The sequence below is a fragment of the Hydra vulgaris genome, chromosome 10 (assembly GCF_038396675.1).
Source record: "Hydra vulgaris chromosome 10, alternate assembly HydraT2T_AEP".
NCBI classification, from domain to species: Eukaryota; Metazoa; Cnidaria; class Hydrozoa; order Anthoathecata; family Hydridae; genus Hydra; species Hydra vulgaris.
This window is the reverse complement of record NC_088929.1, coordinates 25,890,450-25,906,259: the sequence shown is the minus strand read 5'-3', so window position 1 is coordinate 25,906,259 and position 15,810 is coordinate 25,890,450. Positions and strand designations below refer to the sequence as shown.

The 15,810-nt window shown below is 24.2% G+C and overlaps 1 protein-coding gene across 1 annotated transcript in view; it reads right to left on the bottom strand.

Moving 5' to 3' along the window:
- LOC100210071 (uncharacterized) overlaps positions 1–15,810 on the bottom strand; it is a 45,924-nt gene that overhangs the window by 20,360 nt on the left and 9,754 nt on the right. Inside the window, exons 3-7 of the mRNA XM_065807622.1 lie at positions 10,855–11,037; positions 10,463–10,611; positions 1,347–1,560; positions 672–1,100; positions 76–456 (exon numbers count right to left, since the gene is read on the bottom strand). Coding sequence (XP_065663694.1) covers positions 76–456; positions 672–1,100; positions 1,347–1,560; positions 10,463–10,611; positions 10,855–11,037 — 1,356 coding nt within the window. The remainder of the gene's footprint in view (positions 1–75; positions 457–671; positions 1,101–1,346; positions 1,561–10,462; positions 10,612–10,854; positions 11,038–15,810) is intronic.

Genomic DNA, 15,810 nt, shown 5'->3' with positions numbered 1-15,810 from the left:
TATATAAAAGCTTAAAAAGGAAATAAATTAAAATTTCTTGCTAAATTTAGCAAAAAATAAATATAAATTAAATACTTGATTCTAGTTCAACACCAGGAGGTTGTAAGCTTTCATCTGAATCTTCTGAGGTTAAATGAGATGTTTTATACAATGGCATAACTTGAGGTGGTAACAATGGTCCAGGCGGTCTAAGTACTGCTGATGATTTTGAAAGCTCTGAAGTAGTAGAACGTATAGAAGTAGATCTATCAAGCAAATCACATATTAACTGTGGAGGTTTAGATATAGTAGCAGATTGCAGAGAAGCTGCAGATGAATTTGGTTGTTGAAACCTATAATTTATAGGTGGTTGCACAAGAGGGTTAATACTCTGAACAGGTGGTTGTACAATACTGTGGACAGGTGGCTGAACAATATTGTGTCCAGAATAGAAATGATACGAGGAAGGGTCAAGCACTAAAAAATAATAAGGATAATAAAACAATATCATTTAAACAAAAGAAAAACTTGAATAAAAATTCTAACTTTAATGCTTTTTTAAATATTTAATTATTTAAAATTGTAAATTCCATTGAACTAAAATTTAAAAAATTATTCCAAAACTTATTCTATATTACTAAATATCATATTCAAAAGTTAGAAAGAAGTCAAAGAAACCAATAAAAACATACTAATTGGAACATTATTCATCATATGTGGCATTGATGGGCATTGCAATTCACTTTGAGGAACCAAATCAGATGGATACAAAGGATATAAAGGATAAGCATTGTTTTCAGATATTGGAAGGATTGGTTGTGATTCTGGTTTATTATCAAGGATCTTTTTATCCTCATTGGTATTGTCTTTACCTTCATCTTTGAAGTCCTTTTCTTCTTCTTTCTCTGAACTATATTTCATACTCATGTAAATCTTAGCTAGATCCTCAATTTTTCCTGTTGGTTTTGATTTTGGTACATAGTTAGTAATTGAAGCAATAGTAGTTGCAACTTTATTCAAAGGCCGTCTATGAGCTTGTAGTAACGGATGAAGCTCAGTTTCATTATCACTATTTTCATCACTCGAATCAGAGTCATCCTTTAACAACTTCTTTTCTTTCTCTACATAACAGTAATTTATAATCATCATCATTGTCGTCATCATCATCATCATCATCATCATCATCATCATCATCATCATCATCATCATCATCATCATCATCATCATCATCATCATCATCATCATCATCATGATCATCATCATCACGATCATCATCATCATGATCATCATGATCATGATCATGATCATGATCATGATCATCATCATCATCATCATAAATACAACTAAAAATATTTTAAAAAACTCACCATCTTTTTCTTCCTCTGATAACTTATACTCTCCACTTTTGATTTTCTGCAAGATAAACTTGTAATATGGATTTAGCCAATTGTCAAAACTGAGAAAATCAAATTGAGCATTTCCAGATTGTTTAGCTTTTAAAACTATCTCCATTTGTGTACCTTGCTTACTGATAAACAAAGCAGTTTTCTCCACTATTGACTGCATCTTTGAGGTTTCCGGCTAAATTAAAACAAAAAATTTACAAACATCATAATAAATGTAATAATAAAACATAAAATGACTTTGAGCAACATAAGACACAAAACAATCCAAATCAAAGCAAAACAAATTAAAACAAAATCAAATACCTAAAACAATTGCATTAATAACAACAAAATAAAACTAAGACAATAACTACCTACTAAAATGCTGCAAAATTCTGAACAACTTTTTAAAAATAATTTTAATGAGAAAAAAATAAATAAATAAATTTGTCTAATTGATGATATTGAACTTGTAAATACTTACCTAAACACCTTTCATGATAGAAAACAAATATTCAAAAAATACCCACCACTCATTAATTATTCATTATTAATTAATGAGAAAAAAAGGAGGACTCATTTTTACTGGCACAAATGACAGTTATGAAAATATTAAAAATAAAGTAAAAATGAAATTAAAAATGAAATTAAAAATAAGTATAAAAGTAAAGAGTTAAATGATAATAACAATTATAATATATATAATAAAATAAAAGAATTAAATTATTACGGGCAAACATTCATTGGAGAGCCAATAACTTAGTTATAAAATTCTTGATAAAGTTTATGCCAAGAAATTATTCACATTTTGGAAGTTTTCTCAAAAGAAACAGACAAACTAAAACCAAAAACAATTTAAAGATCATCAAATTCTCAATTTTTGTAGCAAACATGATATAATTGCCATAATCTTTTCGATAGCTGTATCTTGCTCAACGTTTGAGATATTTATAGTTATTTAAAAGAATGGCTTTTAGATTCATCTTTTAATGAAGTATTGTTTCTCGTAAAAACTTCTTGATGTAAATCTTTTCAACATAAGAACCTTGTCACTTCAAAAAGATCTCTTTAATCCATATGCTTTTAGTTCAGGACTTTATTTCAGAAGAATCTTTTCACTTCAGAAGTTTTTTCTTTTAGAATCTTTTTATTTTAGAAAAACCTTTTCTTTTCAGAACAGACCTTTTTATTTCAGAAAATCCTTTTCATTCATGAAATATCTTTATTTCAGAAGTAGCTGTTCATTTCGGACAAACCTTTTTTTCAGAAAAATCTTTTCATTTCAGAAGAATGTTTTCATTTGTGCATCTTTTAAGAGTAGCAACCATTTTTGAATTGAAAAAGTGTTCTCCGATAAATTTTATGAAATTTCCTTTTAGGTAAAAATTAAAAATAAATATTTTGGAAAACAATTGATTTTATATTATATATATATTTTGATATTATACAAATAGATATTAAACAACTACAATAAAAACTATTTTATGTAAGATTAATAGTAAGCTAGAAAGTAAACTTATGTATGTTAGGGAAAGTTATCAACTTTTTAAACAAAAATAAATATTGCAATAGTAGTTTGGAAGTTTTTTGTAAGTAATTTGTAACTTTAAACAATGATTTGGTTTTATTTTTTAGTAAACAATTTGTCATTTTGAAAGTAATTTAGCTGTAATTTGTAATTTTTTTGTAAGTAATTTGTAAATTTAAAAATTTGTAAGTTTTTCATCATTAATTTGTAATTTTAAATAGTAATTAGGTGGTATTTGTTGTAGAATTTTTGTATTGTTGTAGAATTGTTGTTTAACTTTTTATACTAATATCCCTTCCATTTTTTAACAATTTATGTGAAAACTATGGTACTCTATACAAACAAGGAGAATTCTAACGCTATAATGTGCAAAGAAAAAAACAGATAAATAAAAGATTTTTGAGCATCAATGAACAGCTGCAACAGTAACAGGACGCAACTTAGCTGAATGATGAGTCACACAAAATTGTGTTTTGGTTGATAGAACAAGATATGATAACTTGCTTTAGCAGCAACCGATGTGGTATTTTTATAAAGAGAAAGAGATGGAACCATAAAAATCAGTCCAAATATAACAACAATATTCCATAAAAGGACAAATCGGAAACTTTATAAGTAGGTAAAAGAAAAAGTAGGTAACAGAAGTAATAAAATGGTATACACAATAGAGGCAACCTTAGCCGATGCTAATTTAGTAATCAATTGTAAATATGGTTTCCATAGAAATCAGCAACACAAGCCAACAAAAAAAAAATTATTCCTGTTTCCAACCCAACAATACATTCTTCATATAGCATTTTTCATTTTGATTTCAAATATGCAACCCATTTTTCACCATCACGCCAAGTTGTAAAGATATTTGGGTTCAAATCTTTAGTATTTAGAGCAAAATCTTTTTTGCTCTAAAAATGATTTTGTCCAAAAAAAAATCATTTAAAAGTATGTTAACATGGATCTCAAAAGAAGCATACTTTAATAGAGATTTTAGAAAACAAATTTTGATTTGAAATTTATTGAAAAAAAAAATTGTAAAAAAATGCTAAAGACTCTAATAACAATTTCAACAAAATGTTTTTCAGCAATTATATAAAAAGTGTTTATTTTTATTACAAACTTTATTCTGAAAACCTCTATGAAAATATGCTTCTTTTGACATAATTACTGATATACTTTTGAATAATTTTTAACAATATTAGGGATTTTACCCCAAATGCTAAAGATTTAAACCTAAATATCTTTACAACTTGACATGATGGTGAAAAATGGGCTGCATATTTGAAATCAAAATGAGAAATGAAAAATGTATTGTTCAGTCAGAAACAGAAAGAATATTTTTTGCTGGGTTGTGTAATCTGAGAAGATATAAAGTAGAGTAGAATTTTCAGTAATAATGTAGTCATTTATTCAGTAAGAATGTTGCCATTCATCAATATGATAGCACTGCAATAATTATTAACAGTAAACAAATGAGTTATGTTTGGGTCAAATTTACAAGCCAATGAAAGCCCCATGCTCTGGTACCCCATAAGATACTAGAAACTAAGAAGAGTGCTCGACAACAAAGACAACTTCAATACTGCATTTGAAAAGAATGATTCAATAATTTCAAAAACTTGTAAAAAAAGTAAGAAAACTGATTGAACAATAGTGAGAGAATCTCCAGAGTTTTTGAAAATTGAAACCACAGATATCATTTTCTAGCATACAGAAAAACAAGATTCAGTTTTAGAACTTGTTAAACAATTTAAACTATTAATAAGAGTTCTGGAGAGCAGTATTAAACTGTGAAACACAAACTATAGTAGAGATTAAATAAAAAATAAATTCAAGTATTATATATATATATATATATATATATATATAAAATAATGATAATAATAATAATACTAAACTATAATCTTTCTCTCAGATGAAAAGATGAGCAAAATTAAAATTTAAGAGACTCAAGTGATAAATTAGAGGAAAAGTTCTTTTCAAATGGTTCTGCCTTATCCTTTTGAGAGGAAGTAAGATCCAACCCATGTTTAAGAGAAGGGATATTAGATTTGCCTTTGTTAATGACACTGTTAAAGATGTTTCAAAAGTCTCTAGAACCTAGATTCTGAGATACAATTTAAAATTTATCTAAGAAAAAGAGACCTTAACATAAGAAAATGGTGTGACTTGACATCAGAAAATGCATAAGCTTCCTGTAATGATAAATGACATTTCTCAAGAAAGTTGAAAAAAATAAAAATAAAAACTTCTAGTTTGCATCCAGGAAATTACACAGAGGCACAATTTTTCAGCAGTGAGACAAAAACAATCATAAAAAGAATTCTAATTAACCTGATTAAAATAGCAAGTGGAATGATAAGGTCTGATGAAGAAAAAAAACAACAAGATAAAAGTTTTAATTTTAGACCTTAGTCTAAACTACCAAAAAATAACTGATTAGGAAAAAACAAAACATAGAGTTAACCATTTAAGTAAAAAATTGAAAAAGACAAATTTTTGAGCTAATGCCAGCAGGGTCAGTGGTACTAGAGCCAAGTCATTCAGTGCGATGAGCATTTAAAACAACCAATGACCACAAAGGTCTCCGTCAAAATGATCAGAAATAACATTTTGAGTAAAGTCTCGACTATAAATATTTATAAAAGATAGATAAAAAAAATTTGGTTGTGATGATTTTTTTTCCTGTTATTTGGAGCATTTTTATTGAGCACCATATTTCAACGCAACTACAAGATAAAAGCTAACTATCAACAAAAAACCACTTTCGAAAATATGTTTTTATTTGCAGAAATCTATATAACCAAACTTTTTGAATACCACTGGCTCAAAATTAACCTGCTAAAATATATATAAGCATTAGTAATAGTATCCTAAAATAGAGTGGGGGCTTCAGTATGTATATTGACGGAAAGTTCTGATTTGTATAGGCAGTATCTTCATATAAACAAAATTATTGTATTAAAAAATATCTCTTTTTTAATCATAAATCTTGTTCTAAAAAAAAACTTTATGAGTAGAGCTGCAATTTATTTTGTGCAATTGTGCAGAACATTTGCACGAAACATACCTCAATCTACAATAATAAATAAAAATAAATATATTTATATATATGTTTTATATAAACACAGATAAATATGTATATATATATAAATATATATTTATATATATATATTTATTTATATATATATATATATATATATATATATATATATATATATATATATATATATATATATGTATATATATACATATATATATATATACATATATATATATATACATATATATATACATATATATATATATATATATATATATATATATATATATATATATACATATATATATATACATATATATATATATACATATATATATACATATATATATATATATATATATATATATATATATATATATATATATATATATATATATATATATATAATATATATATATATATATATATATGTAACACACAAACTTACTAAACTCCCAGAAGATACTGAATGTAATAGTAAAGTTTCTAAATGTTAAGTTTTATTTTATCACTTTATTTTAAAAGTGATCGATATACAATAGTTAGATATCTATAAAAAGTTGCTGTACTGCAACCAGTATTTGCTGTAGAATAATCCATGTTTAAATACTGGGTATACTTTTTTTATGAGTAATTAGTATAAAGCTTGGTTTATCTTTATCATCTATACTACTTAGACAAATGAGATACAAAAAACAAAAAGTGTGTAAAAACAGTGCAAAATTTTAAGTATTCTAACAAAAATAAGAAGATTCAATTAACACATCCAATGTTATATTTTAAGTAACTTTTTAAGCTTTATTTTCATAATAAATACTTATATCTTGATAGCGTTTTTATTTGTACATAACTTTTCAGTTAATTTATTATTATTTTTGAAGATGCTTTTAAAATAAAAAAACACTGCAAGATTGTTTTAATAAAATAAATAAAGTTTCATTTAAACATTTAGTGTGAATAGAGTTAAAAAGACAAATTAATAAAATGTTCATAAAAGAAATATTAATGAAATATTAAATATTAATGCACCAAAAATGTTTTAGAATATCTAACTTTCATGGAGACAGGTCTTCTGTAAATAGGATCCTCAAAACTAACAATTTTGCACCAAAAATTTCAACTTCCCTAGCTTTCATTTTTATGAGAACACTAGGTTCTCATAAAAATGAAAAAGCTTATGTAATTATTATGATAATAATTATCATAATAATTACATAAGCTTATATAAATTATATCATAACTTATATAAGCTATTATTTGATTATTTATTTATATAAGCTATTATTTGATTATTTATTTATATAAGCTATTATTTGATTATTTTCCAAATGATAATCTTATAAGTTGATTTGATCACACTAAACTTGTATTTTTAAAAATAAAAGCTTTATAACATTTGAAAAAAGATGAAAATAATAAAAATTAATGATAATTTAAGTTGTTTTTTGATATTTAAATATTTAATGATAAAAAACAGCTATAATAATATTAAAAATGCAATCAAGTAAAGCATAACATTGATAGTGTGATATATTAATTAAAAAAAGATAATATAGAAAAATAAAAAGAAAACTTCCTTTATACATCTACCCACACTCTATCTATCAATCTAAATTGGAATTTTCTTATTCCTTTACCTTGTAATTGGTGACATTACATACAATCACCAATCAACCTATTTTATATATTTATTTACACCAAAAATTGGTGGTTGTATCTCACACACTCACACATACACACACATTTTATCTTGTTTTCTTTTTCTAAAAAAAGCTGCAAATGTCTGCTAATTTTTATAATTATAAGAAGTAATTACTGTATATTAAAAGTAAAATGTTGGAAATCACAGTGTATTAATGATACGTATCATATACTGGTATTTAAAAAAAAGCACTAAAATAAAATTATGCCATTGTACATGCTGGTAAGTCTATTTGCAATCATGTTGCTGTTGCAATGTTTAGAATGAAAACTGCTGTTAGAAATGATTAAACAAACTCTGCATTTTTAAGTATTTTAAATGAATGGCTGCAATCTTGAAAAGAAGTAGCATATTCTAAAATCAAACATCTTGAACTTAGCCACAAAGATTTTGATTAAAGATTTAAAATTAAGCAAAAATTGGTAACAACACTAAATAACAAACATGATTCTCTGAAGTACCATTATTAAATATCAATGATGTTGCTTCTTCTACCAGTTGACAATATAATTTCTTACTCTTCATTATGTGCTTAATTTTTTACAAGTTTAAAAGTAAATATTCTGAGATTATAAAATGAATCAAAGTAATAACAAGGTCAAAGTTAAAATGAAAGTCATCACTATTGGAAACCAAAATGAAAGTTATCACTATTGGAAACCAAAATGAAAGTTATCACTATTGGAAACCAAAATGAAAGTTATCACTATTACTATAAGTTATCACAATTGGAAAAGCGTTGTAATTACTTCTCACAAGGTATCAACTAAAAAGTTGGAAAAAAATTAAAACTTGAACTCAATATTCTATTTACTGAGTTCTTTTGTTTTCAGCTTTCCTTTCTTGCCTTGCGGTATGGGTTAAAAATGTAAGCAAATTACAAGTCATATATAAAAAAAAAAGAAACTTTTTAACCTGTATAAACTTGCAAAAAATTGCAGTTATTGCAGAGAGGTTTACTACATTTTTTTCAATTAATAAAAGTAAAAAAACTTGGATAGAGCAACATGTTTCTTAGAGAGTAAAAAAGCTCTCTAAACAGGATGTTGCTTAATTATCAATTTATGTTTATATTTAAATATAAACATTTTTATAACTTTCATGAATTCTGCATTTATTTTTATTTTTTTATTTTTCATAAAGCAATCATTTTTTGACAACAGAGTCAATTTTAGACAATCAATGTTCATTGACTAAATGTTACTTCTAGAACTAAATCACTCTACTGTAAAATGTATAATCTATAAAACTTTTTTTATATATTTTGAAACCTTGTTAGAATTACCCAAGAAAACCACCAATAACTAAAAAAAAAACTGCCAATGACTTAAAAACTTTATGGATTATGATATATTTATATGATACTAGGAGTTTAAAACTATATAGTACAAGGAGTTTCACATAAAAACTAGAATAATAATAATCTATAAAACTACACAACTATTAAAAAATATTTACTGTTGTAAAGTATTCTGCTCAACTTTTAAGGGATTCCAAACCTAAATTGAATTTAAATTAAACCTAAAGTATTCTAAGAAGGCAAAACTAAACCTACTTGCTGATAATATCAACATCATCTAGGTCATGCACTGAATTTTCAATTTTTATTAAACTTTCTTTTTTTATAAACAATATATAAACTGTGTGTCGAATTTTTGTTCTTTTTTTGTCAGACATTGCTGCCCTTTTCAAAAAACTTTTTAAGAAGACATAAGTTAATTACTAAAGTTAATTACTTAAAGTAATAGAAAAAAATATTTCAATTTAAAAATGTGCAATATTTTCATTTTTTTGTTAGAATGATTTATAGTACAAAAAGACGTTTTAGAATTCAATAAAGCAACATAAAAATAATATAAATATAATTTTTATGTTATCATTTATTATCATAAAAATTTATTATAATTAAACAATATAAATTTAACTTTTTTTTATGTTTTATAATAAAAAACTTCTGTCCACAAGGATATAAAGCCAAGGAAAAAAGAGTTTTAAAATAAATATCTTATTATCAAATGAAAAATGTATATATACAAATAATATAATATGTGTATATATATATATATATATATATATATATATACATACATATATATATATATATATATATATATATATATATATATATATATATATATACATATATACATATACATATATATACATATATATATATATATATATATATATATATATATATATATATATATATATATTATACATATATATACATATATGTATATATATATATACATATACATATATATATATATATATATATATATATATATATATATATATATATATATATATATATATATATATATATATATATATATATACAAAATTGCTAAGTAGACAATAGTTTTTTAAAGGTTTTCATATGTTCAGCATTAGCAATCGATACCAGAATCATCTAAAAAAAATAAAAAAAATAAAAATACCTTAAATAAAACTTTTATAGAATTTATACCTGAAATTTTGCCATTAATGAAATACCACTCTGCAATTTGAAAAGTTAAATTTTTAATCAAATAATTTAAATATTTTAGATATGCATTAATATAAAAAATTGACTAACCTTGGGTAAACCTTTTACAATCTTGTTTTCTTGGTTTCAAATAAACTAATGTCATCTCCAGCCAAATTTCAAATTTCAATCATAAAGGATTTTTATTTAGTAGCTCATTTTCCATGAAAGTTTAAAATGGTTTTATATGTGCAGTGACTATGCAGTAATTAGCCAACACACAGCTGTTTTTGGTATTTGTTATATACAAAATCATTAACATCAAATAGCTAATTATTAAGAAATAAAACAAAATACATACCACTTCCATTCCAGCAGGAATAATAAGTCCTTCTGGTGGTACAAATTTATCAGGTTTTTGTATATTTAAAATAGTTGAAGAACTGTTAGTATTTTCAGCTGATGGTTCAGGCGGAGGTGGGGGCCTTTCATAGTCATAACTCTGTAAACCTTGCAAAATTTAAAAATTATTAATAACTTCATATTAAAATACTTGATTATTATATATAAAAAACTTAATTTATATTTTTAACTAACAAAAGTTTTATTAGCGCTGAACAAAAATTTTCTTTGGCAATCTAAACTATTTAATATCATAGTATGTGGTATTATTAATGCACAGAGGGATGCCTAATAATGCAATTAATAAAATATTACAAACTTTAAAAAATAAATATAGAAAAGAAAACTTACTAAGAAAATAAGCTTTCACATTAGGATTTTCTTTGTCATATCCATAGTATTGACAATATTGATAAAAAGCATTCTCAATTGGAAGTAGTTTGCTCTTACTTGGATCATCACTGTAAGAGTAATCAATAGTTTGATATGCCGTGTGAGGATTATATAAGTTGTTGATTCTTTTTTCTTCCTCTTCTAAAATTCAAGAGAAAAGTTCAGTTTTTTGTTTTGTTTTCAATTTATATATAAAATAAGATAATAAAATGAACAAGCATGATTTTATTATGTATAATATTATGATTTTATTATGTATAATAATAATAAAATTTAGTACATAATTTAACCATAGCAAGCCCTTATATTTTGTGTTTGATAGACATATATATATATATATATATATACCCTTTGGATACATACATATATATATATATATATATATATATATATATATATATATATATATATATATATATATATATATATATATATATAATATATATATATATATATATATATATATATATATATATATATATATATATACAGTTCTATAGATTGTTGGATTTGGGAGGTCGGAATGAAAAAAAATGATTCTTAAGACAACAAATACGCCATTTTTAATTACTTTTGACTTTCGTCCAACATTTGCCTGTTGTCAGAAAGTTAAAACCATTAATTTAATTACAAATTAATCGTTTTTTAAAAACACAGCAAAAACACAATTTTATTGACTAGAATGTTTTTAAAAACATAAACAATGTTTTTATTTTTATTTTTTTTACTGTAAATCATGCACGGAGTGTTGCTACATCGATTATTTTATAGCCTGACTCGCAAGGGAGTGCTGCTACATCGACTGAGGGTTTGGTTGGGGCAGGCAGTCTATCAAGTAATAAAAAAAAAATTCCGGTCTCGCATTTTAATTTTTACTTTTTGTCAACAAAATACGGAAAAACTTTCTGACAACCAGTTAGGGGTTTTATATATATATATATATATATATCCTTTGGAATTAGAAAAAATGATATAAAGACAACTTTTTGAAAAAAAAAAAGTTGTTTTAATTCTTTTTTAACCTTTTAACTCATTTTGACAAACATGTGTGCAGAGAAACAAGTTGATCATGGTACTACCAGGAATGTGGAGCAGATCAAACAATATATATGTGGAGCAGATCAAACTATATATATGTGGAGCAGATCAAACTATATATATGTGGAGCAGATCAAACTATATATATGTGGAGCAGATCAAACTATAAATATGTGGAGCAGATCAAGCTTAGCTCCTCAACTATAAGAGCTGGACAATCAAAAATCTGAAATGGTTTGAAATTTGAACAATTGTTGACACACAGTCGTTTTGCAACATAAGAAAACATTAAATTATTACTAATAATTGTTTTAATAAGATTAATATACGCTTTTTTATTTTTTAATCTATTAACTGCTCCATAAATTTAATCTAATAAATTAATTTAATAATATTTAAATAATTTTATTATAATTATTATTAAATATAAGAACACACTTGAAAAAAGAAAAATCTAAAAATGAAAAAAAAATGCTACAAAAGTAAGCCAAAATGTTATAATACAATGTATAAAAATTTATTTTCAGCTTTTTTAATTGTGATAAAGCAATAAGATTTTAATCTAGTTTTTACATGTTGCATGTAAAAACTAGATTAAAATCTTATTAGATTTTAATCTAGTTTTTACATGCAACATGTCAAAACTAAGATTAATGTAACTTTAAACAGGTATTTGCAACTGAATATCAAGATGAGTATATTAGAGATGCATTTCTAACAGTAATTAAATTCACAAAAGATCAGACAGCGCCTACTAAAAAACAGTATATCTGGATGAAATATTTTCAAAAAGTTTGCACACAAAAATATAGAAAACTATCATAAATATAAAACATTAGATTTCATTGTAGCTACAATAACTAAAAAGTTGAAGCCAACAAAGCCCAAACTCTGTTTCTTCATGCTAAAACTGTGGAAATCAAAAAACATCCCAAAGTTGTCTGTCCTACTAGGCAGTCAATATGCTTATAATTGTCCTTTAAAGTAACAACAGCAAAGATAACTTTCTTTGATCAACCGTTGAAACCATTCATTTTCGAAATTCCTCGCTTGCATAATTTAACAACTCTGAACTAGCAACCAGACAATCTCTAATGGACTTATTATAAAAGGACAATAATAGACTTCGACAAAGCACTAATTGCAACAATTTTAATTACAACTATCAAAAATGAATTGTCTATAAAAAATGTTTGTCTTTCTAGACAATCATTTTAAAAACGGACACTAAATGAACAATCTCGATTTTTTAATGAGGTATAGAAGATCTATTTAATATATAATTTGGACTTATAACGAGTAATTAAATTTTCACTGCAGCATCGTTTCAAAAACTGAAAACGAGCACAAAATTAAAAATACAATTTTTCTAACAGAAGTTCATTTTTTAATTTTTTGTCCAGCGTGTGCTGTTGAACAAAAAGTTAATGTCTATTTAAAAACCTCAAAATGGACTATTTTGTGCTCAATTGAAGTTCATTAATTACTCAGTTCAGTTGTTTTTCAATTCTCAGTGAATGTGCGTGAAAATTTATTTTTAAAATGCCCTCTCCAGTTTGGGATTACTTCAAAAAAGTTGAAGGTAAGTTTATCATTTAAAAAATTTTCCTTAGTCACTAAAATCTTTATCACCTTCAATAAAATTATTTTAAAAATATGTGATCAAGGAGTTGTCCTTTATAAAATGTGGATTAGTAAGTAGAAGATTCCAATAGGTGTTAAAATTTATTTAGGTTTGTGAATAAAACAATAGTGAAAAAGAAAAATGTTTTTTACTTTCATTTTATTGATGAATATGTACGCAAGTTTTAAACAATAATTAATCATGGGCAATGATCGTCATTTGGAGTTTTGATGTCATTTCAATATTTTTTTAATATTATAAATTTACTACATAACAATCTTCAAATAATACGGTAATGAAAGATTTCTGGTTTTATGAAATCAAGTAAATTTAGACAAAATCATAGACACCAAATAGACAAAAAATTATGCTTTGTAGACTTATGAAGTGAAAATTATTTTTTAACTGAGCAATCTTAGGACACCATCAAAAATTTGATAGACACAACAAGGACAAAAAATTAAACATTTGTTGTGTCCATTACAACATACAGAATTGTCTATGTCTGTGTTGTAAGTCTATCCATAGACTAGTCTGGTTACTACTCTGAACATAGAAGTAGAAAACAATGAATTTAGTATATATATATACTAAATGCATATATGCAGTTTTTAACCTCAACAATAAGGGAGGTTGATTTTTTAAATCGACTTACCTGTTCCCTTAGATAGCTTAGTTAGATTTAGTTTTTAAGCTAATAAAGAACTAATTAAAAATTTTTAACAAATTTGTTTCAGTTTTTTTGCGTATATATATACATATATATATATATATATATATATATATATATATATATGTATATATATATATATGTATATATATATATATATATATATATATATATATATATATGTATATATATGTATATATATGTATATATGTATATATGTATATATATATATATATATGTATATGTATATATATGTATATATATGTATATATGTATATATATATATATATGTATATATATGTATATATATGTATATATGTATATATATATATATATATATATATATATATATATGTATATGTATATATATGTATATATATGTATATATGTATATATATATATATATATATATATATATATATATATATATATATATATATATATATATATATATATATGTATACATATATATATATATATATATATATATATATATATATATGTATGTATATATATATATATATATATATATATATATATATATATATATATATATATATAAATATATATATATATATAAATATATATATATAAATATATATATATATATATAAATATATATATATTTATATATATATATATATATATATATATATATATATATATATATATATTGGTGTTTTTATGGATGTCTTAGCAATTTATATTTGAACTTGGTTATAATCTACTTGATTAATGTATGCTTTTACATAAAGTTATTTATTCCATTGTAAATTTTTAGCAATGCGATATCAAGTGAAGCTGCAGCAGCTCTTGGTAACAAGTAACTGAAAAATCTTGGAATTATTACTAAAACTGATAAAACTGATGTTTTAGATAAGAGTAAAATGAACCGAGCTAAAATAAGGGTTTGTCTTCAGTCTGTTGCTGAACATGATATTACATTCAAAAACCTATCATGTATTGGATGTGATAGTAAAGATGATAAAGGTAGCCTGGTTTATAGAAGTATGTTACCAGATAGTCACGGCAAAAAAAGTAAATTAACTGAAAAGGAATATCATCTAAGTTTTACAATAGAATCAGAAGAAATGAAAGGTAAATATCTGGCACACAAAGACATTTTAAATGCAATGGGAGAAAATTTAGTACAGTCTGCTTTTGAAGTGTTAACACAATACAACAGTGTTGATTCTTTGTTAGGAATTGTTTTTGACAATACAAATGTCAACAATGGGTATAAAACTGACCTTTGTGCCAGTCTTGAAAGAAAACTTGGCAGAACAATTCATAAAATTGGATGTGCACTTCATAGTAATGAGTTACCTTTGCACCATATTATAGAATATTTAGATGGAGGTACAAACACTCCACAAACATTTCTTGGTGAAATTGGAAACACTGCAGCACAATACCATCATCATAAACCCATTACCAAATTTGAACCTGTCTTGAATACTTTAGTTATTCCAGAAAAAAGTGTGATCAATGACTTAAGTTCTGATCAAAGGTTATTGCTGGAATATGTGTGTGGTATAAGTTCAGGTAAGCATAATATTAAAAATATATAACAAATTTAATC